This window comes from Acomys minous (genome assembly GCF_964271855.1).
Source record: "Acomys minous genome assembly, chromosome: 17".
Taxonomy (NCBI): Eukaryota; Metazoa; Chordata; class Mammalia; order Rodentia; family Muridae; genus Acomys; species Acomys minous.
Window position 1 is genome coordinate 55691325 of NC_140500.1, and position 27731 is coordinate 55719055.

At 52.5% G+C, this 27731-nt stretch overlaps 3 protein-coding genes and 1 long non-coding RNA gene across 10 annotated transcripts in view; 3 read left to right on the plus strand and 1 right to left on the minus strand.

Annotated features, from left to right (window-relative positions):
- RAB7A (RAB7A, member RAS oncogene family) overlaps positions 1 to 1399 on the plus strand; it is a 47229-nt gene extending 45830 nt beyond the window's left edge. The window contains exon 6 of the mRNA XM_084766646.1: positions 5 to 1399. Within this exon, the coding sequence (XP_084622772.1) occupies positions 5 to 100 (96 nt within the window). The 3' untranslated portion in view covers positions 101 to 1399. The remainder of the gene's footprint in view (positions 1 to 4) is intronic.
- Positions 1 to 27731, plus strand: part of LOC311588705 (pre-mRNA-splicing factor ISY1 homolog) — a 176236-nt gene that overhangs the window by 2185 nt on the left and 146320 nt on the right. The gene's annotated exons all lie outside the window — the stretch shown is intronic.
- On the minus strand, positions 1015 to 8157 carry LOC311588711. 7 transcript variants are annotated; one of them, XR_014776320.1, is made up of 8 exons: positions 8036 to 8050; positions 6983 to 7069; positions 6581 to 6701; positions 6366 to 6488; positions 4639 to 4787; positions 3878 to 4037; positions 2986 to 3134; positions 1015 to 1351 (listed from the first exon to the last, which is right to left on the minus strand). It is a non-coding gene; the product is annotated as an uncharacterized lncRNA (long non-coding RNA). The 7 variants fall into 7 exon arrangements; XR_014776321.1 differs by having other exon boundaries at positions 6983 to 7144; XR_014776322.1 differs by lacking the exon at positions 8036 to 8050 and adding an exon at positions 6036 to 6252 and having other exon boundaries at positions 6983 to 7662.
- H1-10 (H1.10 linker histone) lies at positions 19400 to 21024 on the plus strand. Its single transcript, XM_084766647.1, has one exon. The coding sequence runs from the start codon at positions 20082 to 20084 to the stop codon at positions 20652 to 20654; it is 573 nt and encodes a 190-aa protein (XP_084622773.1). The 5' UTR covers positions 19400 to 20081; the 3' UTR covers positions 20655 to 21024.

Genomic DNA, 27731 nt, shown 5'->3' on the forward strand with positions numbered 1-27731 from the left:
CCAGGAAACAGAAGTGGAGCTGTACAATGAATTCCCTGAGCCCATCAAACTGGACAAGAACGACCGGGCCAAGGCTTCCGCAGAGAGCTGCAGTTGTTGAGGGGGCAGTGAGCACAGAGCACAGAGTCCTTCGCAGACCAAGAACACACACGTAGGCCTTCAATATGCGTCCCTCCTCCTCTAAACAGAACAGAACGTGATCTCTCACATCCAGCTGCCAAAAGAAACTTCACCAAACACAGCTCTCCACCACACACACAGACACACACACAGCAAGCAAACTCCAGCCTGTGCCAGTCAGGGCTCCTGGGCAGCTGCCCACCACGAGCCCTGTGTATGGCATATGGCGAAGACCCTGGGTGCTCTGGGGTACAGTGGGCATGGAAAACGTACTCTTTTTGTCCACTGGAAAGTGAGAGAACTGTTCACAGTTCATCTGTGTCTAATTATCTGATTTTTTTTTTTTTAACGGTCTTGTGGTCTTTTACCCCTGCCCCTCTTTGAAGGTCCTGTGGGAAGGCTGGTGCCCACGCTCCATTCTGAACAGGCTGTTTTGTATGTATCTGTTAATGCTTGTTACTTTTAACTAATCAGATCTTTTTACAGTATCCATTTATTATGTAATGCTTCTTAGAAAAGAATCTTATAGTACATGTTAATATATGCAACCAATTAAAATGTATAAATTAGTGTAAGGAATTCCTGGATTGTGTGTTTAAGTCCTCTAACGCAGGCGTGCAAGGTGGAGGGTTGAACCCTGTCTGGATACAGAGTGTTAGAGACTCAGATCTGGAAGTCCAGCTAGCGGCAGTATTCTGTACAGTAGACACAAGCATTATGTACGCCTTTACCACAGACTTAAGAGCCAAAAAGCTTTTCATCTCTCCAGAGGGTGAAACTGGACAGTTTCCCTTCTGTGTCTAAATTTTCCAAAAGGTTGATTTGTATAACATAGTAGTATATACAATGGATAAATTGCTGTTACTTCAAAAATTAAACTTCTCATTTTCCCCCTTTTCTTTTTTTTCCCCCCTTCTTCTTCTGTTCAACCCTTTATGATGCCCTTTAGATCTGTCCTACTCGAAGAGGAAAGGAGAACCCACCAGACCTGTCCTAGTGACTCTACCTTTGTTCTAGAAGGCGCTCCTTTCAGGGTTGTGGTACCTGTAGGTTAGCAGACCCGTCCTCCTTTGCCCACCCCACCCAAGTGTGGCCCAGCACTAACCCACCTGTCTCCTGGGTTGAGCCCTGGCAGTCTGTCCCCTCCTGAGGTCCTGCCCTGCATCATGGCTTGCTTCCCGGAGCACTTCCCCTCCAAAGGTCTACATTCTAGGGTGTAGGCTGAGTTCTTCTGTAAAGAGACGAACGTGATGCCAATAAAATTTAACAGAACAAACAACAGCTGCCCTGTCTTTTTTCTGCCCCGCAGACTTGGGCTGTATGGGGACAGCCTCTGTGCTCACTGGACCCTCGTGGCACTCAGACGCAGGGGTGCCTTCCGCTTTAATCGGAGAGCACTTACCCCAGTGTGGTAAAGGTGGAGCACGGGATGGAAAACACTTTCCGTAAGGCTAGCAGCCTGGTCTGTTTGTTGCTGTCAGATAAAACTGTATAATCTGACCATGGATGGGTGGGTGTGAGAGACAGACAGAAAGACAGACACTGACTGTGGGGCCAAATCACAGTTGTCATTTTTCACAGACCTCTTCTGGTAGCAGAATTCGTACCGCAGCATGGCTACTACCTAGAAGCCACTTTAAGCAGTGGTGACCCTAATGTGTTCCCCGAGGGTTTTACTAACCTGCTCTCTAGAATCTTCTCACTCCTGTTGCTTTCCTTCCTTCTCTTGCCCCTAGCCACAGACTTCATTGTTAAAACTACATTTTTTTAAAATTATTTTTGCATTGTGATATACCAGGTAGATAAATCGGAAGACTAGCCCTGTGTTTATCAGAAATGCAGCCAGACTTGAACTGATAAAACATTTCCCCAAGCTGGGCATGGCGGTGCATGCCTGTGGTGGTGCACACCTGTGGTCCCAGCACTCGGGAGGCAGGCGGATCTGAGTTCGAGCCCAGCCTGGTCTACAGAGTAAGTCCAGGACAGCCAAGGCTACACAGGCCCTGTCTCAAAAAACCCAAAACAAAACTAAACAAAAAAGCGTTTGCCCAGGACAGACTTGACAGTACACCAAGGAGGGAGACGAGTGCAGGATGATGGGGAGCTCTGGGCCAGCCTGGGCTATGCAGTTTGTGAAACCTGTCTCAAAATTCAAAGGCTAGAGGAGGTGATACGTGCCTTTACTCTTGGGAGACAGAGGTAAGTGGCACTCTTGAGTTCTAGGCCAGCCTGGTCTACATAGTGAGTTACAGGTCAGCCAGAGCTATATAGAGACCCTGTTTCAAATTTAAAAAAAAAAAAAAAAAGTCAGATACATTCCCCTATATGCACCCAACTTTCTACCTTCCCTTTTAAAACCTGGACTGCTTCTCTGGCCACATTCCTGAGCTTCTACAAGTGATTAACAACCCACCTCAATCAAATTCTGGGGCTTAGGTTGTGATTTGGAGGCTCAGAATTTGCCTGGTGAGGCCCTGGATTACAATCAGTACCACACCCAACATCAGCAGCAACTGTGAGTGGTGTTTCCTGTAACCTGGTTTGTGGGTGTGGCCTCTGCCAAGAGCTAGAAGGTTCCTGCAGAGTCTTCCTGCAGAGGGGGCTCACTGCCCCTTCACAGTGCCTCTATGCACCTTCCCTCTGTTTACATTACAGGATTCAAAATGGTCTTGTTGCCAGGTCTCTTTCCCCCAAGCACATGCTGAACCACTTCTGAGCACCACCACCACCGCCACCTCGAGTTTGTTCACTTCCTAGGGCTTAGTTACAGCTCTTTCTCCTTCCTATAGGCCAGAGGTGGGTGGAGGAGGGCCATAGAAGATGCCTAGCCTGCGCTGCAGGGAAGGCCTGTGGCAGACCACTCACCCAGCTTGCGCAAGGCTCTGGTTCCTACCCAGCAAGAGGTGTGTCTTAACTGCCGCCTTCCAGGCCGCCTGTTGAGCTGAAGCTGGGTTCTAGCTGTGTCTGTAGCCTGTGCAGCACAGACTTAACAGCTACTACTGTGGCTGCTCTGCCTGGAAAGCAAGAAAGGGTTAAAGACAACATAGTGCATCCCATTGATAGAAAAGCTGAAAATGTGTGTGATAACAGAAAACTCAGCATCACACAGGGTGCATAGGCAGAGCTGGCATGACCATGAGAGACTGAGTGCTCTAGTTCAGATCGTGAACAACGTGGGCAGCGCTACTTTGTCACCATCAACAAAGCAAAGGCATCCAAATTGGAAAGGAAGATACCAGCATGTCTTCCACATGTAGCACACTCATACAGAAAACGGTCATCTGACTAAGGAAGGAACAGACTCAAAAGCAAGCCACAAAGACATTTATAAAACCACCAGAAATCAAAGCGTTTCTGCTTTAAGACAGGATCCCACGTCCCTGGCTGTCCTTACACTGCTGATGTCCCTGCCTGTGCACACTTACACTAGGATTACCGATGAAAGCCACTGTGCCTGGCTCATGCAGTGCTAAGAATCAAACCTGGAGCTTCGTTAATGCTAGGTGACCACTACCAACTGATCTACGCATCTCAACACCAAGGAACAAAAGTGAAAGATTGATCAGCAGGACCAAACGTGGCTGAAGCTGAGTCCAGAAGACTCACCAGCTCAAGCCAGTCAGACCCTGGCTCACTACTTCAAAAATCTCAGAAATTAAGATAACTGGACCTATAATCCCCAAACCAGGGAAATGGAGGCAGGCGGCTTGGAAAATGTGGCTCCATGTAGCATCACCGATACCCAGTCAGGCCCTACCTTCAGTGTGTAGGTCGGATCAATGAAGGGCCTGGCCTTCCTGCACTCAGGGCAGCCATTCCCAGGAAAGCCTCACATCCACAGCTGGTGTTGACCAACAAGCCCAGGATCTGCTTTCAGCCGTCAGTGGACAGAATCATTGAGATGCTCCCAGTGGCTTCTGGAGAAGCAAAAAGGATAAATTTTAACTATCATTTGATTTTTCTTTTCTTTTCTTTCTTTCTTTTTTTTTAAAAGGCCTGACTCTTGGCTTCAGGTGGCTGCTGCGGTGTTGAACTGAGGACGTCAGGCTAGGTCATGATGCCCTCACGGTAGCATTTTTCTCAGCAAGAAGAAAATTATTAGAAACAGTGTAAACATCTCATACAGGTTTAAGCCTAACGTTCAGAGTGTGATGCCCTTAAGCCAGCAGTTCTTAACCTGTATTCCCAATGGCCCTAGAGAGCCCCACCCATACACCTGCATTGCTATTTGTAACTAGGATTTTGCTACTGAGCGGTGTCTCGGCTCTAACACATTGGAGTTAAGTGTTTATTCAGTGGTCACCATCCGCAGGTTGAGAACTGCTGCCTTAAACTGTTAAAGCGACATGCCAACCATGCTATTTCTTGGTTCTATTTTCCTGTTGGATGTTCAAGACTATAGATATGGCCATAGTTAATTATGTTTTCTTTGCTTTACTGTCAAGGCCATTTGAGGATCTGGTCCTCAGGGGTCATAGGTGTGACAGGAACCTCTGGCCCCTCTAGGCTTCCTTTTACCTGTTGTTCCATCTGTGTATGTGGACAAGTCAAGGGCCTTGCTTGACCGTGGATTTGTCTGGAAGCATGGAGGCCATTTTTCCTTGGTATTGACTCTCTTTGTGGACTGGACACTGGGTAGCGCTCTCCATATGGGGTCTCCGTAGGCCCTGAACAAAGGAATAGGACACACACATTAATATTTTGAGAGATGCCCTGGTCTCCTGGTTGGCTTTGGAGGGCAAGGGTAGAAAGAGTCTGCCCTTTTATCCCTCTGACCCTGTTAATTCAGCCTCTGCATACGGTTCCTGAACACCCAGGACCTGTCTGGCTCTGTAACTGCTGTGGACTATGTAGATAAAGCTTGTGCAAAAGCTTTGATTAGATAGCCAAGCGTGGTGGCGCACACCTTTAATCCCGGCACTTGGAAGGCAGAGGCAGGCGGATCTCTGTGAGTTCAAGGCCAGCCTGGTCTACAGAGTGAGTCCAGGACAGCCAAGGCTACACAGAGAAACCCTGTTTCAAAAACACCAAAAAACCCCAAACCCTTTGATTAGGTAAACATGTTTGTTCTTTAAGCCAGTTCTTACAATTATTATGGAGAATAGACTCATAACTCCATTGTTTAAGCAGAGGTATGACATCAGTGTATTCAACTCTGACCCATATACCTTACATAACTTGCTCAGGCCCTTGTCACCTTACAGCTTTTTCATTTGGGAAACACATCGAGCCCTCTTACAGAACATAACATCAACACCACCTTAATAAAGGAAAGTCAAATGCAAACTGCATACTTAACAAACTATTACCTGTGCACATTATTAAACTGTAAACCTTACAGAGAACACAGGACCATCTTCATACAGTACGTGGAGTGAGCTGCCCTAAGTGCTTTTGGGTTTGAGTGTGTTACATAGCAGAGACAGCATCAGCATGAGATGAGTAACAGTCACAGGCCTTTACTCTGATTATTTTGCTGTCAGTCAGGGCCAGATTGACTGAGGAAAAGGGGCTGTGGAGTTCATTTTGAGACAAAACATGGTTGGGTCTGGGAGGGTCAAACCGACTCTCCAGAGCCAGCTGCTTCTCATGAGCTCAGACAGCACTGACAACTTAATGTGTGCCCAAGACGCATTCGCTCCTAAGACTCAACTAGTGGTTTGCACTGAGCAGGAAACTCAGAGTGGAATCCAGTGATGACCGACTAGATCCAAAGTCCCTGTCCTCCTTATCTTGTCCGGATGAATCTTATCTCCTGGCTCATGCATTGTGACGTCTCTAAACTTTAGTTCAAGTTTGGCTACCAGCCTCTCTGGACCACAGCCCGTGTGTGCTGACCCAAGAACTGCTTCCCAGATTAGCCTCAATGATGCTGTTCTCTTATTAAATCAGAGCCAAAAATAAATAAAACGAACCACAGCCAATTCTTCAGCCCAGCTAACCAGAAATCATGATCACACAAGCGGCCCTCGTCATCTCTGTAAGGGACTCGGACTTCCCTGTGAAGCTTTACAGGCCAGGCCTCACAGCCCATGGCCACCGCGGATAGCTCGCAGGTTTGCTTCTGCTCCCCATCACACTCCTGCTAGTTCTCAGGCAACAATTCCGAGGATGCGCATGACCTGTCTGAAACTAATGTCATTCAACTGAAACAGGTTCCATACAGCTCACGGGGCCTTTCAGACACACGCTGGGCCTGCTGCTTGCCAACCCTATTCATGCCCACCTTTCCCCGGGACGCTCACCCCACAACCATCAGGACAAGCACCAGAGGTTGCCCTCCTCGCAACTCTCCTTCGTGTCTATTTCTTGAGGTCCAGTTTGTCCCCGTGGCTTAATGGCTGGTTTTTAAGAGAGCAATCTCCTTCCTGCCATAAAAGGTCAGAGCACCCCACTCCATCAGAGCTGGAGCCTTACACTCCCGACTCCAGGTGGAGGTGGGGGGCTTACTGGGTCTCACCATGCTAGCTGTGGCTGGTGAGCCCCTTGCTCAGAAGGGGCCCTCAGAAATCTGGGTCACAGGCACCCGAGTCCTCTGAGATTTTCAGTCAGATCCACGACCTTGTATGTCTTCTCAAGCCCTGGTAAACGCCCAAGAAATGTAATGGGTGAAATGCGCTGTATAGAGGATTGCTGAGTTTGTTCTGGCATAAACAAAGTATTGAACTGGGAAAGCAGAAGAGACTGAGAAAGAAAAGTAACACCTTATACACTCAGACTGGGAGAGACCCCAGGCTGGACGCCCATTTGTTTATATTGACGCTGGCTTAGGTATTTTACAGGGCCCTGGGTCCTCCCATTTCCCCTGTTGGTCCTGTCTAGATACCCTCTGACATTCTGGGGACTGGCGTTCTGCCCTCACCCTCCGTGCTTCAGCTAGGAGTAGCTGGAGCCACAGCTTGTGGTCCCATCTGTGCGACCACAGAACTGTCTTCAGTTTTGCTATAATCTGAGGGTTTTGTTTAGAAACAGGGCCTTAGCCCCCTGAGTGCTGGGATGACAGCAACCAGCACGCGCTGCAGGGCTGGGCAAAAACCAGTGGGTTTTGGTTGTCATTTTCTTTTTTTGGACTTTCAAGACTTGGTTTCTCTGTGTAGCCTTGACTGTCCTAAACTCCATTTGTAGACCAGGCTGGCCTTGAACTGACATAGATCTGCCTGCCTCTGCCTCCTGAGTGCTAGGAGCACACTGCCGGGCCCTGAGAAAGCCAGTGCTTTAGGTTTTTGTTTTTTTTTTAAGAGTACTGATTTCACTTGTTGTTCTTCCAGAGGAGCTGAGTTTAATTTCCAGTACCCTCCTGGCTGCTCACAGCTGCCTGTAACTCCAGCTCCAGGAGCCTGGTGCCCCTCTCAGTAAGATGACTTTAAAAAGCAAACCCCAAAAGACCACACACAAAACCACACATAAAAACACAAGCAAAGGACTATGAAGCATGCCACGCAGCCTGGAGTCCACATGGGGCCTGTCCCCTCCAGCCCTAACCTTCATAAAGAGCTTTTTTTACTTGTACTTTCTCCCTGGCCAAGTCTGAGCACCCCTGAGAAGGAGCTGAGCAGTGCTCTGTGTTTTATCGGTTTGTTTTTAATTTCCTGAAATAAAACTCAGCACAAAAAAAAAAAATCCAGACTAGAGGTGTGAATACATGGACAAGAGACCAGGGGTCGCTGTATATGGGTACAAGTGCTCTGGATAATAAGTCAGAAGACAGGAATGGGGCCTTCATCATGAGAGAGAGGGAAAGGGGGGGGGGTGAGAGGGTGGGCGGGGGAGTTTGTGTGTTTGTGTGTCAGACTCACACCCTTGTCAAGTCTCCCTGACAGGCATCCCCATAGCCTAGCCTGGAGACAGGGTGCGCAGAGGGGCTGTGGAAGGCTCCTTCAGCTTTCGGGGCAGAGTCAAGTGGATGCACCTTAACCTGATGGATGTGTGGGAGGGATGCAGTCCCCAGAGCTTCAGGAATGCGGCCAAGGGGAAAGCCCTGAGCTCTCTCTGGTTCTGCTAGGAAACCCTCTCACCAGCTCCACGGGAGAAGGACAAGGACGAGGCTGGGTAGCAAACATTCCAACACCTCCTTAAGACCCCAACGCCCCACCCTAGTTCTACTGGTCCCTTAGCTGGAGAAAGGTCAGTGAGCAGACACCAAGGCTTTGTGACTGGCTGCTGCACAGGGGCGGGGCTAGGGCCGCCTCTGTGGCTGGGGGTGGGGCGGAGGGAGTGTGGGTCTCCATGGAGATAGGGTGGGGATGCAGGAAGGGGGTGGGTAGGGCGCTCCTAACGCTTACCTAACTGCCAACTGCTAGGCAGTAACTGCTGCTTGCCTAGGCAATGCAGCCTGAAGGGCCTCAGGGAGGAGGCTGCGTCTTCTGAGGAGCTGGGCCATCCTCTTTTGGCCAGTACAAAGTCAGCAACAAGCCCTTCCTTTGTCCTTGCCAGCCTGAGCTGGGCAACAGCCTTGTGGGTCGCTTGACTTGTGGCGGCACTCGGGATGGGGCTGGGTGCCCTGCACCTGAGCCAGAGGCCCTTCCTAGCTCACTTAAGCAAATGAAGTTTTGAGTCAGTTTCGGGGTACTTGGTTACATAGACTGGCTGATAGGACCCGAAGAGACTAGCTACCACAGAAATGCACAGAACCTGAAGTGCCCTGAAGGAAAGCCATGTAAAAGTCACAGGAACGGGGCCGGCAACCCTACTTCAGATGGGGTGTTTGGAGAGGGCTTTCTGTGGAGAAGGGCAGGACATGGGGAAATGTCTGGGGACACTAGTGCAAAGCAGAAACCACAGAAGGGCTCCCAGGTGAAAAAGGGTGTTAAGGCAGGCTGGGTCCTGACACCGCTCCAGGCTATGGGAAAAACTGGATTCCCACAGGGGCAGAGCTTATGGAATTTAAAAAAAAAAAAAAAAACAGCTCAGGGTCTCTGTATTTGGCAACAGTAGACCCACTTGGATGGACAACGACTCATTAGATCGATGCCTCTGTGGACCAAGATACTCCCAGATTCTGATTACCTTCCCTTGGGGGGGGGCTTTTTAGAGACAGAGACAGGGTCTCTCTGCATAGCCCTGGCTATCTTGGAGCTCACTATATAGACCAGGCTGGCCTTAAAGTCAGAGGTCTGAATTCTTGAGGTTTTGTCATTCAGGCTTACAAAAGTGCCCAAAGCCCTCATCCATGCCTAGTGTTGATCCTGGCCCAGGTCACCCAGTAACTAAAGGAACCACCACCCAGAACCCACAGTCCCTGGCTGGCTGTGCCTGGTGCTCTTTTACCTTAGCTGTGGCATGGAAATGGTGCCATTATAAAGCAACAAAACCAAAGACTCCTCTTGATTCAAGGCTAGGGGATAGGGAGGCAGGACCAGTGTGTGTGTGTGTGTGTGTGTGTGTGTGTGTGTGTGTGTGTGTGTGTGTGTGTGTGTGTGTGTGTAACATTTAGTGAAAAGCGTGCTACTTACTGTGCCAATATATCCCAGACAAGAACTCTGCCCCTTCCTCCCAGATGAACAGCTAACACTACTCTGAAACCACAAGCCACATGCACAGTGACAGCCTGGCCCCGAGACGGGAGAGCTCCAGCCTCTTGGCTATGTCCCCACCGCCTTGTCAGGGGCCCCTCACCTTCTGGCTCGGTGTAAGGGACGATCCTGGCGGCTCTGGCCAGTGCTGTCAGTGGATGCTTTTACATGAGGGTTACATAATCTTTCCTTAACTTTACAATAAAATTCGCTTAAACCTAACTTGAAAACGTCTAAGGGAGGAAAAACCAAGTCTACTAATTGAGATGCTGATAACCAGTGGTACCCTTTTCTTTTTTTGGTGGCCGGATGGACCCTAGGCCCTCAAGACTACCAGGCAAGGGCTCAGCGCGGAGCCGGCTCAGCCTCCTTTGAGTAAAGAGAATATCAAGTAGTTTTTAGAGAAAAAGAAAGTATAGCTAGGTTACAGAACTGATGTCTTTGTCTAGGGCAGGGCTTGAAACTTCTTGGGGGTGGGGAGGATAGAATAATTCAAACTTTGTGTAAAATGCACATTCCACCAAATGTGCTTTATTCCTTATGCAGCACACCCTGACAAAAGGCAGGAGTGGTCTTTTTGCCTCTCGTGGTGGACACGTCTCAAATGCTTGCTGGGTTTTATTGGGGCAAGGTCTACAAAGGAGCTGACCTTATATAGAGAAGACTGACAGCTACAATTAGCAGAAAAATTAGCTTCTTCTGTCAATAAAAAGCACAGGGTGTGTGGGGGTGGGGGCCTTTCACAGTGTAGGCAGTGCAAAGGAGTTGGGGCCACTACGCTCCTTAAGCAATAAAGAGCACTTGCCCCTCCCTCAGGGAGGTCTCCCTGAGGCTAGACAGTTTCCAGGACTGTTGCCAGGGACACATACGCAGAGCCCCTGATGGCTGGCTGTCTTTGAGCTGGGTGAACCTGCCTGCTCTGCGCTCCTTGTCCAAACCCTGTAACTTCTCACCTCCCCTGATGGGACCTGCCAAGCATCTGTGACCCTGCTAGTCGGACAGAGCTGGGCAATCTGCTTGGACTATATTCCAGATGCATTTCGCGGGCCCCACCTCTTTGCTGAACCTTAGCTGCTTCATGTAGAGGCTGGAACGAGGCACAGACATGTTAAGGGCCATGAGCACCTCCTAAAGGCCACCTCAGCCACTAGGAGAACAAAGGACCAGGCTGCTTCCCAGCAGGTCCTAGAGGAGGGGTTTGGTGACACTCACTTTTTTTTTTTTAATCTTTCATACATGTACGTCTAAGGTAGACTGTTATTTCTAGATTTCTTTCACTCAGTGTTGTAAAGACCAAGTCCCTGACAGGTTGGATATTGCAATCAATACAAGATAATTTAGCCAGAAAAGGCTTAAATGGAATCAGGATGGCCTGTTAAGGAACAGCATCGAGGGACATGGGGACATGGGGACAGGAGATAAAGTCGAAGAGGTCAGCAGGGGCGAGGGTCCTGGGATCTGGGCAGACCTACAGCAGTGTCAACTCCCACGCATAGGCCAGTGCAGCTGAGTGCCAAGCCCTTGACACGGCCTGGGCCTGAGCCATGTCAGTGAAGCAACAGAGAGGCCCCAGCAGCTCCTGACGAGCTCCTGAGTTGAGGAGCTCAGGATCCCCAAGATCTGACAAGGAGCTCTCTGTATTGAGGGGAAGTCCCATACCCATCCCAGAGACACAGCTAGCTTTCTACTAGGCTGAGGCAAGCCAACCACACCTGCCCTGTCAGGGGACCTAGACTCCGCGGAACTCTTGCAAGTGGGTTCCCTGTGGAGACGGCGACATGGAAGACTCAGAGACACACACAATCTATTCCTGCTTTTGAATCCCATCTCGTTTATTCAACAAATATTTATTGAGGGTCTACTATGTGCCAGGCTAGGTAGCTATAGGCTTCCTCTAGCTGGATAGGATCCCAGACGATGGTGGGCAGGCGAGGGGGCTGCTTCAGTGGGACCCTTGTCCCAATCTCTCAAGTCTTAACACATACCCCAACACTACCTGATGCTGCTCCTAGAACCCCTGTCAGGGCCTGCCCTGCTCTCTCTCCAGGGTTGAGGTTTTTGTCTCCTTACCCCACTCAAGTGAGAGTAGTGCCCCAGCAAGGCAGGAGCCTAGCTGACAGTCTTGTTCCGTTCTGACACCTCGGCCCCTTCCACAGTGGCCTCTCATCCCAGCCCAGCTCCTTAAGGGTCCATCGCTTCTTCAGGGACAGAAGCAAGATACGACTGGAAGGGACTGAGGAGCTCATCGGGGGGAGTTCATGCAGGGTTAACAACCCCCACCAAGGCTGTAAGCTGGTACCAGGTGAAGAGGGATCTAGTCCCCAAAGCAACTGGATGCCCCAAGGCTTTAGTGGGAAGGCTGAGGGGGCTCAGCTCTGGCACGGAGCACAGGGCATCTAGTGTGAGGCTTGGGACCCAGGCTTTATTAAATACACCCTGGATCAACCCTTTTAAAACCAGGATACAGGAAACAGCAATTCCAAACTAAGGGCCGTGGGACAGGTGGCAGGGCCTGGGGTAAGCACGCGAGGCAGTCAGGAGAGACAGCGAGAGGCAAGAAGCCAGGGCTTCTAGTAAGAATATAAGGCAGGAAATGAAACTGCACCGTGTGGGGAGGTGTCCGCAGAGGGGCTCACTAGGCTGCTCTTCCCAAGAGCCCGAGGCAGCTGGCAAACTATGGTGCTGCACCAGCAAAGTAGGAAGATGCGGAAAGAGGCATCAGAAGTATACTCTGACACGTGGAAAAGTAAGCAGAGCCCAGTGTGCACATGCAGAAGGCATTGCTAAGCCAATAATGTATAAAGGGTCAGAAATCCGAGGTGCCAGATGGCGTTTCCCAGCTCCCTGGCCTCCCTCCACCCTCAGGGGGACCCTCTTCTTTCTTAATAAACTGCCTCTGTTCCTATCACTATCCACGTGTCCCTTGTTAGGTCTCAAACAAGGGACAAATAGCTGAGGTGCTCAGAAACATATCAAAGCAGATTGCTGGCCAGTAATCCCAGCATCACTCAGTCCCTGTGGCTCCTCCCAGTACTTCTCACCCCACCCAAGCCTAACCCTCTCCTTGGGACTGGGCTTCCCCAGCCTGATCCGTATAACTTGGTCATTTTGGATAAGCCTGTCTCTTAGTCACCAGGCCTGAGCCACCTCTCTGCCTCGGCCTCCCCCTTGCTCCTCTCATGGCCACAGTCACCCTGGACTCCTCCCTCTGCCTGCTTTCGCCCGCATCTCTACAGTAGACACCTTGCCCATACTTTAGGAGTAGTCATGTCCTCCTCCTCTTAGGTCATTTTTTCATTGATCTGGTGCAGAAATTGGGAGCGGCATACGTGAGCCCCTTCCAAGGGACACGGCCTCCAAAGGCCACGCTGCTGCGGGGTTGACGCTCCCAGGGGACCATTCCTTTCCCTCTACCTATTCTAAACATTCGCTGTCTCCCTCTGTACTCTGTAAGCCCAGTTCACACATCAAAAAACAAAAACCCTGGAAATGTGACCAGGTGCCCTCCAAATTCAGATCTGTTGCACATTACAGCAGCAGACTGGACTGGGGCGCAAGCAAACCAGAAGGCACTGGAAAAGGAATCTGAGCCAGGGCCTAGGCGGGTGGTGTGCCTCTGTCCAAGACACCAGGCCGGTGCCTCTGTTTCCACCCTCGGATCTCAGCATGGCCCTGCACAGCTTTGGAGGAGGGCAAGGGAGGTCGCCTCCTTGCTGGGGCAGTGTCTCTGGCACAGGCCAGGCCCAGCACCCTAGAATGAGAACTCTCCACACCTAGGCTTCGAGATGTCCAGGGTGAAACCCCGGCCTGTTGGCTCACCTTCACCTAAGAAGGGGACACGCTTGCTCAAAACACAAAAGCCTTCTGCTAGGTCCTAGGCATAGCCACCGCAGCCCCTCTGCGCTCCAGCAGGCACTGTGGCCCAAGCACTCCAGATTCCACTGACCAGCAGGGACCCCCTGGTAGCTCACTGCCAACCAGAGGGTGGAGCCTAAATGGGTCCCAGTCCAGTAATAAGGCCCATTTTGCCTTCACAATACTCATTTCCCCTAAAGCATCTCCCTCCCAGCCTAGCATCTAAGACTTTTCCTTTGTGCTCCCTTCTGGGCCTAAAACCTCTTGATATTCCTAAAGGGGTTCCCCTTCCTCACCCAACTCCAGAAGGCAAGGAAGGGCACAGCCTGCAGGCCCTGGCCCAGGCCTTCAGAACACCTCAGGCCTTCCGTTTACAGGGCCCTGGAGGGTACCGGGCTGGAGGCCTACGTTAGAATCCAAATCAGACTGCTGTTCAGTCACCACAGCTGCAGCAGCCCGCCCCTCCTCAGGGTCTGACAGGCACCCACTGAGGGTGCTGTCTGTGTGAATCCAGTGTGACTTCTCCCTCAGGGCAGCAGTTGTGCCTCCTATGGCCACACACCCCTACTGTCACCCCCTTCCCTGCTGCAGAAGGAGCTATCCTGACTGCAAGCGGTAAAACCCCACCCTTTGGGGCTGGTAAGGGGCCCAGACTCTGTCTGCAGACATGAACTCTCCTCAGAGGCCCAGCCATACTGCTGTCTGTCTGTCCGTGGCACTGATAATAATTCTTCGAATAAACTCCTTGCCCCCACAATCCATCCCAATGTCTTCTTTGAAGCTCTTTCAAGACCGCTCAGCTTGCAGGGCACAGGTGCTCAGTCCTGCTCCTTCCAAGTCTGCGTGTCGATTCAGCTGAGGTTGCACCTTGGCTCCTGTCAAGCATTTGCCGAAGCTACCTTCTACACTTAAATAGGAGACCCCAGGACTCAGGCAGTTAGGACCAATACCTGGACCCTAGCAAGTCTGAGAAATTTGGCCACCAATCTTCAACAGGTCTATTAACAGCAGAGAAAAAAGGGGATTTATTGGTCACACAGGGAAGAGGGACAAAGGCCCAGCCACACCCCAACATCACCCTGCCCATCCTCTCCTTCAGCAAGTTGGTCAGAAAAGTTGTCAGAATCCTGTGAAATCTCTTTCCAGGAAAGAAGCTCGGCTCTGCCCTCAGCCTCTTCCTCTCCAACAGGGTAGTGTTAGGAACTTTGACTCCAGTGTGTAGAAATGTGTTGAGAGCCAACAAGAGGGGGCACAGAAGTGGGAAGCCGGGGTGTCTTTAGAACAGTGGTTCTCAACCCGGGGGTTGGGACCCTCTGGAGTTGAAAGACCCTTTCACCAGGTTGCCATCGGAATACAGATTTGCATTACGATTCATAACAGTAGAAAAATTAGAGTTATAAAGTAGCAACAAAAGTAATTTTATGGTTGGGGGGTGGGGGTGGGGTGGTCACCACAGCATGAGGAACTGTGTTAAAGTCTCAGCGTCCACAGGTTGCAAACCAGTGCACTAGAATATTTTCATCCTTGTCAGGATGGAAGGATTAGGTTTCAGATTTGGAGCTAATCAGGATGCGTCCACCTGCAACAGCCTCTTTCTTACAGCTGCTGGAAGAGAAACTACAAGCCCTCTGCGGGAGCCTGTGTATCTGTAGACCCCTGACAAACTCAGGCATCCTGTTTCCAAGAGAAAGGCAGACTCACTAATTATCCCCTCAGGCTGGCAGACTCCCTGACCCAACTAGCCCTGTCATCCTCCCAGCCCCTATACCTCTGGAGTGGCACCTTTGTTCCTAGGCCTGCAGCCGGGTGCTGTGCCTACTCAACTGCAAGGCAGAAAGCCTGCCCTCCTTCTGAGACCACTAACAAGGGACTCCCGCCCTGCCTCACAGGCCTGTGTGCTCTCCCCAGAACCTCCACTATGCTCTTTTTCCATGGCATTAATAGCCAAATAAATTCTCTACCCAAAATGGCAATCTGCCTCAGTGTCCCCTCTGAGTCCAGTCCCCAAAACCTGCCCAGGAGAGAGGTCGCTTACTTGGGACGCCATCTGACTGTAGGGAGTACCAGACAACACAGCTCTGCTCTCAAGAGCTCACTGCAGGCTGCCAACCAGAACTTTGATCCCTAGGACATACATAGTGGAAAGAAAGAACTGGCTGTCACTGGTTGTCCTTCGAGCTACGCACGCATGGGGTGGCATGTAGGCCTTCCCGCCCCACGCCACTAAACAGAAATCCAAAACTTTAAAATAGCAAGTCCCTGTCTAGAAAAAAAATTTTAAAAAAGACACCAAAACAACAGACAAAACAAGCTGGAGCCATGCCCACACATAGGCAGAAGCAGCCGCTCCTGATGATGGAAAGTGCTATGAAGGAAATAATACTGCGAGGCAGCCTGCTGCCCAGAGTGGGGAGGCGGCCACGGTGCCCTGTGTCCAAAGCCTCGAGGCAGGAGCTCTCGGCCAAGACTAAGGAAGAAAGCTAATATGGCCAGAACTGGAGCTCGCTCTGACAAGCAGCCACTGGAGTCTTACTAGCAGAGGCTGGCGCCAGACTCCTCTAGCCGATCTGGGCTGAGGAGAGGGTGCAGGTTTGGACAGTTGTGGGGAAGGTTACTTTCGGTGGCAGCAGGAATACACAGGTCAATACAGCTGCCAGCAACCTCGAGGGTTCCCTTTGCCTTTAGGGACCTCCACTTAGGTGAAGCAAGGTCCTCGCCTGCTTCTCAGAAAACATTTCAGGGTGAGTCAGAGTGAAGCAAAGCTAGTGAGCTTCACTATTCAGAGAGTAAAGCTGAGGCAGAAGAGAAAGACAGGAAAGGACGGGGCGTGAGAAAGGAGAGAGGTTCCCCCAGGGATCTGATGGATGCCTCTCACCAGCAGAGAAGCAAGAATTCCACCCCTAGTAACTGATTAGGGCTGACCCCACCCCCAACCCCATAAGCCTGCATTTTCTAGGAATCTCACCAGAAACCCCATTTGCTGCACCTTTCTGCATCCTAGTGGTCCTGGCTTTAGCCTCTCTCTGAAGGCGTCCTATGATCTCACTTTTCATGGCCCAGTGGGTAAAGTGCTTCTTGATGTGAAAAACATGAGGATTTGAGTTCAAATTCCCCGCACCCACATGAAAGCCCGGTAAGACAGCAGGCCTGTAAAAATCCCTATAATGGCAGTGGAAACAGGCAGGTCCTGGGGTGGCACTGGCCAACCAGTCTACACAAAAGCTCTAGGTTCAGTGAGAAACCCAGTCTTAAAAAACAAAGTAGTGGGGCTGGAGAGATGGCTCAGCGGTTAAGAGCACCGGGTTAACTCAGGTCTTTCCGAGAGGCCAGATTCAATTCCTAGCACCCACGTGGTGGCTCACAGCCATTGGTAACTGGTTCCTGAAGATCCTACACTTTCTTCTAAGCTCTGCTCACACACATGGTGCACTTACATACATGCAGGCAAAACACTCTCATACACGAACTAAAATATCTTAAAGGAATAAGGCGGAGAGTGACAGAGGAAGTCACCCCACTTTTTCCTGAGCTGACATGAACGAGTGGATCGTCACACACCACGCATGGAGGAAGGAAAAGAGAAGGGTTCTTAGCAATCTTTTGAGACACACATGGCTAATGCTAAGAGGACGCATCTTGACTCCCCTGCCAAAGCCCACACCCAGGGTGCTTTCCTTCTCCTGAGCATCTTTGTGACACATCCCCAGCTCTGCTTCATACTGGCTAGTCCTGAAATTCTTTTCTGCATGAAAACCACAAGCTAACTGGGCCTGAATAGAGAGGTCCCTAAAAAATTAAAAGAACTCTGAGTGCGACAGTGTAGATGGCTGTCTGCGTCCCTTGACCACTGGACAAAAGGATCGTACATAATTCTGAAACATGGGTACGTGTAGGAAAGAAGAGAGGAAGGAAAGGGAAGAAGGAAGAAGAAACCGAGAGAGGTGAAAAGGGGGAGAGGGGGAGGGGAGGAGCGTATCAGTGGTGGGGTGCCCAATGCTCAAGCAGGGGTATCTGAGTGCCACCCGCGGCACGCAGCTGGGTTTCTCTATGCCCACCTGTAACTCTGGCACTGCTAAGGCAGACACAAGCAGATCCCTCAGACCCTGTCCGGGAAAATAAGGTACAAAGTGACTGAGAAAGACACTCAAGTCCAACAGCAACCTTTGCTCGACATATGCATGCACTTCCATGCGCGCGCGTGCAGACATACACACACACACACACACACGAGGGAGTTCCTAAATTATATTTTTCAGAGGATAGAATTTACAATATGGTTTAAAGATTAAGCAAAGGTTCAAATGCAAGTAAAGTTTAAAAGTTTAGTTCAAGGCCAGTCAAGGCTACACAGAGAAACCCTGTCTCAAAAAGCCAAAAATAGCTTATAGTAAAAATATATGCGCTAGCTCACTTTTTAAAACCTTAAAAACTTTTCCTTTTGTAAATAAGGTGTTTTGTGAGATGCCTTCTTCAATGTTAAGGATAGAAGTGCAGATTTGGTAACAACCCAGTGCTACAAGCTTTCTGTCCCTAACCAATTGCAGCTCACTTGATGTTTAGATGTCTTAGAAAACGGCATCTCTGTTGTATTGAAGTTTGACTCTTAGCAAGAAAGACAAACCGAGCCAAGAGTGGTGGTGCATGCCTGTAATCCCAGAACTCGGGAGGCAGAGGCAGGTGGATTTCTGTGAGTTTGAGGCTAGCCTGGTCTACTACAAACCAAGTCCAGGACAGCCAGGGCTACACAAAGAAACCCTGTCTCGGGGCAGGGGGCGGGGCAGGGGAAAAAAGCAAACTAGATCCAAGGGAGAGGGGCTCTGTTACCGTACTTTCTCTGTCTGTCCTACCTCAGATTGGCAGGACCAATAGATTGGTCCAGTGCACAGGATAGGAGGCAGGGGTTCCTGCTTGGCTGGTGAAAGGAGTGGCTGTCGCCAGCCCATGGATGGTCTTTGAAGCCACCAGGGTGAGCTACTCTTAAAACAGAGGGTAGTGAGTCCAGGAAACCCCCCTGCCCCACCCCCCACTATGCCTCGGTGCTCCAGAGGCCCACAGGCCGTGGTCCTGATGATGTGAGGCTAAGGGAGGGGTGCCTCAGCTTCTGGTCTTTACTAAACCCTGGCACTCCGTGATGCTCATCACCTCTCCTTTGATAGGACGGGGATGGGAGGCAGGTGCACCCAACAAGTGCCGAGTTTGAAAGGCATCTCTGATGATGGAGACTCTTGGGTCTCTGTTTCCTCTATGAGACCAGTGGAGTGAGTTAGGGCCTTCCTGATGTACACGCAAAGGCTCCCTTCACCCAAGAGGCCAGGGAACTGCTTGCCACCTATCCTGGAAGAAGTGGCGTGCGCTCTGAGCCGTGTCTGCAGTGTCCCCCACAGGCTGGCCACCACCTGGACTACCCCCTTCTCCACTCTCATCTTACTCTTAGGCTTCAGGCCCTCCCCTGCACCCCCACCTCCTTCAAGCCCTCCCTCCCCAAGTGTTGCGGTATTCAACCCCCAAAAGCTATCCCCACCACACCCTCTCAGGGATATGCCTCAAGGGTTCATAACTTTATACTTGGAGCCCTCATTGGTGTTTAGGGGACCAGGGACAGCTACTTAAGCATCACAAAACGGGGAACTTGGAAGGAGGGGATGGTGAAGAAGTGTCTGGGGAGAGAGTTCTGAGGTCTTGCCTGCACTGGCGTATCCATGAGATTCCAGGCGCCCAAAGGCCAAGACCCCGGGCGTGCAACCTCAGGGCACCGCCCTTCTGCTGCCCCCTTAGGATGGAGGAGACCCCACCCCCACCCCTCGCCCCAGCACCCTCTGGTTCTTCGAGATGCTCCTGTCGGCCGCGTGAGGGCGTACCCTGTGTTAGTTGGGACAAATTAATTCCCTTCCTGCGGGCAGGCTTGTGGTCCCCTGGGCCCAGACCGAACTCAGGTGCCTGAGGAGCACTCTTGGCTGCCGCCTGCAAAGCTCTGGGCCTTGGGGTCTCGACCCGGACCGCGCTAATCCTTTCCAAACCGGGCGCCCCCCTCCTCCACGCTCCTGTCGCCTGGGGTACACACCTCTGTGCCCCTCCACCGAGCCTTCCTAGGCGTGGGGCGCCTCTGTGCCGTGCAGTGGGCTCGGACCCTGGCCAGGGCACACTGCTGAGGGTGCACCCGCGTCCGGGAGCCGCGGGCAGAGGAGCCAGCGGCCGCGGAAGGCGATCCAAGAAGCACAAGTTGGCGCTGGCCTGGGCCCAGGCTGTTGTTGTTCTCAACGTGGTCCGCCACGGCGAAATAAAAGCGGAGCCAGGCGCGCTCTCCGCCAGAGCGCAGCGCGCACGCCCAGAGCTCCGGAGCCGGTGCAGCCCCGCCGCGCTCCCTGCAGGCTCTCCGCACCCCACCTTCCCCTCCGCCCCAGCCCCGCCGCGGCCGGCCCGGCCCCCGCCCGCACCCCAGCCCTGCCGCCGGGTCCTAGGCCCGGCCGCGGCCGCTCCCGCCTGGAGCCGCCGCGCGCCCCCAGCCCCCCGGCGCCACCGCGGCCCCTCGCCTTCCTCTTCCCGGCGCGGCCCCCCGGCTACCGCGCGCCGCCTGCCACCAACCCGCTGGCCACCATGTCGGTGGAGCTTGAAGAGGCCCTGCCGCCGACGAGCTCCGACGGGGCGGCCCGCAAGACGGCCAAGGCGAGCGGCCCTGCGGCGCCCGCGCAGCCCAAGAGAAGGAAGAACCGCAAGAAGAACCAGCCGGGCAAGTACAGCCAGCTGGTGGTGGAGACCATCCGCAAGCTGGGCGAGCGCGGCGGCTCCTCTCTGGCGCGCATCTACGCCGAGGCCAGGAAGGTGGCGTGGTTCGACCAACAGAACGGGCGCACCTACCTCAAGTACTCGATCCGGGCGCTGGTGCAGAACGACACGCTGCTGCAGGTGAAGGGCACCGGCGCCAACGGCTCCTTCAAGCTGAACCGCAAGAAGCTGGAGGGCGGCCCGGAGCGGCGTGGAACCTCGGCGGCCAGCAGCCCCGCGCCTAAGGCGCGCACGGCGGCGGCGGCGGCGGACAGAACGCCCGCCAGGCCGCAGCCCGAGCGGCACGCGCACAAGAGCAAGAAGGCGGCGGCTGCTGCCGGCGCGAAGAAGGTGAAGAAGGCGGCCAAACCCAGCGTGCCTAAGGTGCCCAAGGGCCGCAAGTGACGCCTCCACGGGCCGACGACATTTTCGAGTTTTTTGTCTCTCCACCCCCCACCCCCACCCCTCCCACCCCCCAGTGTACCAGTTCCGTAGGGTTCGGCCTGGCCCACGTCCCCGCTCACTCTCCCCTCCCCACCCCTCCCCCAGCGATGCCGCGTTCTGTTTGCTTTAGGTTTTTGAAACGGCCCTGGCGACGCCTCCATTGGCTCTCACCCTTGGCAACGGCCGTCGTCATGGTTACCGGCCCGGCGGCGCCAATGGCCTAGCGGCGCCTGCCTGCTGTACCCGCCGCAGGCCACTCCGCGCTCCGGTTGCGCGGCACCCTGCTCCGCCCGCCGCCCTCCTGGGGCGCAATAAACGGTTCCAACCCTGACCCTTGTCGTTGTCTTGTAAGCGTTAGAGACTGCAGGGGGCAGGGAGGGGGGGGGATCGAGGTTCACAAGATGAGCTAGACAACTAGCTGCCCGCGCCGAGATGGGACAGGTGTGCCCTGAGAGCCCAGTGGAGCACTCATAAGAAATGCGTGCGTTCCCAGCCTTGGCTCATTGCAGTGTCTAACACATACAGGGCAGCCGTCCACATGCTGGGAATTAAGCCTCAGGATCTAGTCTAACATGGTAATTTTTGCCGAATGGAAGACCTGGAAAGTTCTAGAACAGTGGGTACACATAAAAAGTGGGGTGAGCTGGGGCCAGGGTTAGGTGAAGAATGCAAGGTGCTCTTTTCCTGTATATTTTTTCCTTTAGCCGGGAACGGCCTTGGAAGTGGCTGAGGGTGGCCCTGGACCAGCCTTTCTTGGCAAATGTGCTCATGAGGCCGACTCAACCACTGAAACACAGTGGTCATTGCCTCATGAAGTCTGGTACCTGGCTGAAGGGTCCCTGCAAAGGGCATGGCCAGGTACCATGTTGAATTGGGCCCCACCATCGCCAAGCTGGCCAGGGAGGTAATGACGCCCAGATGGCGTATGAAGCCCCTGCCCACCCCACAGGGTCATGATGGGGTGGGCATAGGAAACTGCCTTGCCCGTGCTCTATGGGTACTTTTGAGGTTTCCTGAAGGCTAAGAAAAGTGGGCTCGCCTTCCTATGTGTTCCCAGTACTCCACAGCCTCCTGCTCTGTGGCTCTTCTCCAAATGCCAGTGCAGCCCTAACCAGTCTCCAGCCTGCTAGCCCTCTTTGGAGATGGTTCTTTATCTCCTGGGCCCCTCCATACCTTTCAGGTTGCTGTTATTCCTAATTGTCATTCTGTTAACTCCCAACTCTGTGCACCTGACTTACAGTGGCTTACCTGTCACATGCTGCTCCATGGTCCAGCCCCTGTGACCCATCTTCTCTTGGCTTGTGGCTTCTGCCCCATGTCCAGGCCTAGGCCCTCCTAGACAGGGAAGCACCCAGGGCACTCTTCAATAGGTGCATTAGGGTTTCTATTACTGTGATGAAATGGACCAAAGCAGCTTGGGGAGGAGGAAAGGGTTTATTTGGCTTACAAATCCTAAGTCACAGTCCACTGAGGGAAGCGGAGGCAGGAACCTGGAGGCAGGAGCTGATGAGGCCATGGAGGGGGCTGCCAACTGGCTCACTCCTCATGGCTTGATCAGCCTGCTTTCTGTATAGAACCCAGCACCATCAGCCCAGGGGTGGCATCAATCACTAATTTAAAAACTGCCCTATAACTTGCCTATAGCAGTATTTTTGTTGGTTTTTTTTTGGGGGGGGGCGGTTTCAAGACAGAGTCTATGTTAGCTGTGGCTGTCCTGGACTCGCTTTGTAGACCAGGCTGGCCTCGAACTCACAGCGAATCCACCTGCCTCTGCCTCCCGAGTGCTGGGATTAAAGATGTGTGACTCCACACCCTGCTCTTTTTTTTTTTTTTTTTTTTTTAAAGACAAGGTTTCTCTGTGTAGCCCTGGCTGTCCTGGAACTCTCTTTGTAGACTCGAACTCACAGAGGTCCGCCTGTCTTTGCCTCTGGAGTGGGATTAAAGGCACGAGCCACCACACCCTGCCTCTACAGCAGCATCTTAAAGCTCAGTTGAGGTTTGCCTCTTACTCAGATGACTCTAGCTTATGTCAAATTGGCATAAAACCAGGCAACACAGCACAGCAGGGCCCCTGTGCCTTGCAGTTGTCCTTTGGGGACTCAGCCCACTCCAATGTCAGGTTAAGGTGTTGGAACTGTTGAACTTCTCCAGCTGCCCCTCCCCCAGCGGTCGTGTGACCTAAGACCTGGCCTAGCTACGATGGTTGAGACTGAGACACATTCATGCTGCCAGTGGGTTCAATGCCAAACAACTGGAGGGCTTCTCTTGGGAATACTGAGAAACAGCTGCTCTCTCCACGGCAGGAATACAAGGCCAGAGTTGCCAGTGGCAAAGGGTGTCTGAAAAGGAGTCAAGATTGAGGAGTTGGAGGAGAGACATGGACGTAAGTCCAAAGACCTGACCGGAGCCCATGGGCCCAACCCCTCAGGGCTGCCGCCCTGCTCTGTTGGTAACCAGTTAGAACTGGGTTGCTGTCAGCTGCGTCCTGGCAACCTTTTTCTTCCTCCGCACTCGTGGACTTTGTTTCTTCAGATGGTTGCTCTTCCAAACCATCTGGCCAGGGTCCCCACGTCCTCCCTCTCGTTGCTTGTCCAGACTCACTCGCCTCTTGGGCAGCTTGCTGACTTTGTACCTTCCTGTCAGGGGTCTCTAAAGAAACAACAGATAGAATATCCATACATGCATATACACACACACACACACACACACACACACACACACACACACACTGGGTGTATTACAATTGGCTGCAGGATGCAGTCCAGGTAGTCCAATGTCTTGTTTGGGTTTCTATTGTTATGGTAAACGCCATGACCAAAAGCAACCTTGAGAGGAAAGGGCTGATTTCATCTTACAACTTAACAGCCCATCATGCAGAGAATCGGGGCAGGAATTCAAAGCAGGGGCTATGCAAAGACCATGGAGGAAAGTTGCTTACTGGCTTCCTCTCCAAGGTTTGCCCAGTCTGCTTTCTTATAGAAGCCACGACCACCAGCCCCGGGGTGACACTGCCCACGATAAACTGGGCTCCCCATATCAATCACCAAGAAAATGCTCCACAGATTTCCCCCACGGGCCAATCTGGTGGTGGTATTTTCTTAATTCCTTCTTCCAAAATGACTCCAGCTGGTGGCAAATTGACACAAAACTAGCCAGCACCCAGTAATGGCTGTCTCATATGGGAGAGGCTGAGAACCCCACAGTTGATCAGTCCACGAGGCTGGATGTCTCAGCTGTCACAGTGTGGCACTGGAGTCCTAGAGGGTCCCCGGAGCTGCTGGTCTTCAGTCTTGGTTACAGTCTCAGAGTGTGGCTCTAGCAATGCTTGAGCAGCCGGGGTGGACTTGTGGGCTTGTGAGAGCAGGCAGGCGGATGCAGCTGTTCCTTGGGGCGGCCCAGATTCCAGGTGTGTCTTGTTTCAAATAACCTGATCCCCAAACAGCCCTCCCAGGAGCGCCCAGCAGTTTGGCTTTGAGTTCATTCCAGACACAGTCAAGTTAACCAAGTTGAGCCACGACATGAGAGGAATTTAAGAACTAGAGCTGGGAAAGTGGAAATGACAGTAGCAGTCGAGTCCGAGGTCCACAGGGACAGGAGACAGAAGCAACAGCCACAGAGCGGGGAAGGAGCACAAAGCCCAGCCAAGTGTATTAGAACAAACAACCCCACAGGGACGGGAGTCCACCAGAGGAACTCCAGGGGTTTTTGTAGACGCCTGCCCACCCCTCCCCTTTTGCCTGGGCATAGGGCATCGTTCCTTGGGTGGGCTCTTCTGCTTTTCTTTCAGCTGGTCAGTTGTAACATCCAGGGATGGAAGGCCTTTCCCTGTTGTCTTGATCAGCCAACATTCTCCTGACTACTCCCTCACTCATCCCTCTCAAAGGCAGACACTGACTGCCACTGGGAATGCAGGCATCAGGGCAGTGACCTGTTTCCTGTTGAGAAGAGGGGGCGGTGCTTTTAGGGTACTGGTCAGAGAGAAGGGTTCTCAGAGAAGGTCTTTTCTAAAAGGACCATGTAAAAGGATTGGCCTAAAGACCCATCCAGAGGGCTGCGGCAGAACTCAGCTGGCTGGATAGCCAATGGGGTGGAGGTTTTAGGTTATGATATGGAAACATGGTTTTGTTTTAATCCCAGGCGCGGGATTTGGGGGCTGCTCCAGTCTGTTCACAGCTGGTAACAGCCTGGTGTGAGGGTACATGATGTTTGTCAGCTGGGAACTGCCCCATGTGGAGGGGCGTGGTCTTTGCCAATTGGGATAAATATGAAAGCTCAGATGGGTGCGGGGCGGGGCGGGGGTTGGAGGGGCAGGGGGGAGGAAGGAGGGAGGAAGGAGGGAGGGAGGAAGGAGGGAGGGAGGAGGGAGGGAGGAAGGAAGGAGGAAGGACGGAGGGAGGGAGGAGGGAGGGAGGAGGGAGGAAGGAGGGAGGAAGGAGGGAGGAAGGAGGGAGGGAGGGAGGAGGGCTATGAAAAAAGGCTTGGAGGAGACTGTCGGAGGAGGAAGAGAAAGCTGCTGCTGTATATGCTGTTGCTGCCTGAATATCCTGGCAACAGAGATTGGTGTTACCCCAAAGAACCCTACGACCCTAAAAAGCAGGAAGTAGCCAAAGAGACCTACGTCCCTTCTCCCAATTAATCTTCTTTCTCTCCTTCCTACCTGGTGTTGGGGTGTTGGAAAGGATTGGGGTTGGAAGGGAGATAGAGGCATCAAGGAACCCCAAATAAAGTAAGTTTAAAAAAGTCAAAGCCTACAGGGTGTAGCACAGCCTTTTGGTGACAGTGCTATGCAGGTGAGGTGACACTTGTAACACACAAAGTGAAACTGTTGGAGTAACTATAATCCTACCCAAAAATGTGACTAAAACCAGCTGCAGCGGGGAGTGGGAACATGGGCCTTGAATCCCGGCACTGGGGAAGCAGAGATGGGTGGATCTCTGTGAGTTTGAGGCTGCCTCGGTTTGCATAGTGAGTTCCAGGACAAGCAGGGTTATGTGGAGAGACCCTGTCTTAATAAAACCAAACCAACTAACTCAACAAAGTCCAGCAGCTTCACCCTTATTAGAGGAGGAGGAGGAAGACAAGCGAGAAAACCATCTAAAAAACCTCCTGCCCCTGATAACGGGAAACCGTGTGCTAAATGTACCACCTGGGAATATAAACTTCTTCAACTAGCTAAAAGAATGTTTGCCTGGCATGGTGCCTTTACTACAGCGGTTGAGAGGCAGAGGCAGGCAGACCTCTGAGTGTTCAAGGCCTGCAGAGAGAGGCTAAGTTCTCAGTCACTATATTCACAGGATTAGGTCTGGTTCCCCAGACACCAGTCTTGTGGCCGTGGGTGATTGTACAAAGTAAAACCAGGAGGGATTTTACTTCCCTCCTGGTCTATCAGTTAGAGAATGGCCTCTGACCTGCCCCCAAAGAGAATGGGACCCCGACTTCACCCAGGCACAGCCGCTAGAGACCCTACCCATCGCAGAACACAGCTGACCCGTGGGGGCGGGGCTTCCTGCTGGGAGGGAAGGCCCTCCCAAGGGCGCCATCACACTCACTGATCTCACCTGTAAACACTTAGCATTTAATCGGGGCTGGTTTTGAGGTTCAGAGGTTTAGTCCATTGTCATCACAATGGGGAGCATGGTGGCACACTGGCAGACGTGGTGGCATGCAAGCAGACAGACATGGTGGCACGCAAGCAGACATGGAGCTGAGGGTTCTACATCATGATCTGCAGGCAGTAGGAAGAATGGTGCCGGCCTGGCCTGAGCATGTGGAACCCCAAAGCCCACCCCCCAGTGACACACTTCCTCCGAGAGAGCCACACCTACCCCAGCAATGCCACATCTCCTAATAGTGCCACTCCCTAATGACCAAGCATTCAAATATATGAGCCTATGGGGGTCATTACTATTCAAACTGCCACACGCTGAGAGAAGCAGAGATGCTTCTTGTAAGTCCAAGGGCTCCTCTGAGTGTTTGGTCTGTGGCGTCAAGGCAGCCAGCAGCTCCTCCTCACTTCAGATGGCTATGTAGTATCCCAAACGCACACTTGGGGTCCTTCCTAGTTACTGTTCTCCTGCTGTGAAGAGACACCCATGACCAGGGAGACTTAAAAAATAAAGCGTGTACTTGGGGGCCTTTCTTAACTGTTTCAGAGGGTCAGTCCATGACCGTGTGACAGGGAGCATTGATGGCAGGCACGCAGGCGTGGCACCAGAGCAGTAGCTGAGAGCTTATATCTGATCCCCAAGCCCAAGTCAAGACGTTGAGAAGGGGACTCAATTCCCTGGGAACTTTCCTCTTCAGATGCCCCCACAAAGTAATGTCATCAACATACTGGTCTAAGGTCACATGGAGGCTTGGTCAGTTTGTGAGATCCTGGGCCAGGGCCAGTCCAAACAGAGGCTGCCTCCAAATCCCTGGGGTAGGGCTGTCTAAGGGGCTCGCCCAGCCCTAAAGAGTTGGATCTTCCAAAGCAAATGAGGTCTGACTGCCAGGATGCAAGGAACACAGAGGAAGGTGCCCCCACCCCTCTCCTTGGCATCTGAGTTGGGAGTGTGGGGAGGCTGTGTACCACATGGTGAAGGAAAACCGCGGCCTCCCTCCATCGCACTAACTTCCGTTTATCAGGTCTCTTCTGAACTCCCTACATAGGGGGATTTTCAGGGCTAGAGTCTTTGACTTTGTGTGGTGTGTGTATATGTGTGGGGGGGGGGGGAGGGAGGGGAAGGAGAGGGAGGGGGGAGGGAGAGGGAGGGGAGGGAGAGGGAGGGGAGGGAGAGGGAGGGGAAGGAGAGGGAGAGGAGAGGGAGAGGGAGAGGCCTAGTTATGATGAAACACCATGACTTGGAGAGGAAAGGGTTTATTTGGCCTATGCTTCCACATCACTGTTCATATTGAAGGAAGTCAGGACAGGAACTCAAACAGCAGGAATCTGTAGGCAGCCGCTGCTGAGGGGTGCTGCTTACGGGCTTGCTCCTCATAGCTTGCTCAGCATGTTTTCTTAGAGAACCCAGGACCACCAGCCCTCCCACACCAACC

What these genes read in the sequence shown, in the direction of transcription:
- H1-10 (XM_084766647.1), top strand. Translation starts at nt 20,082, where the DNA reads ATGTCGGTGGAGCTTGAAGAGGCCCTGCCGCCGACGAGCTCCGACGGG.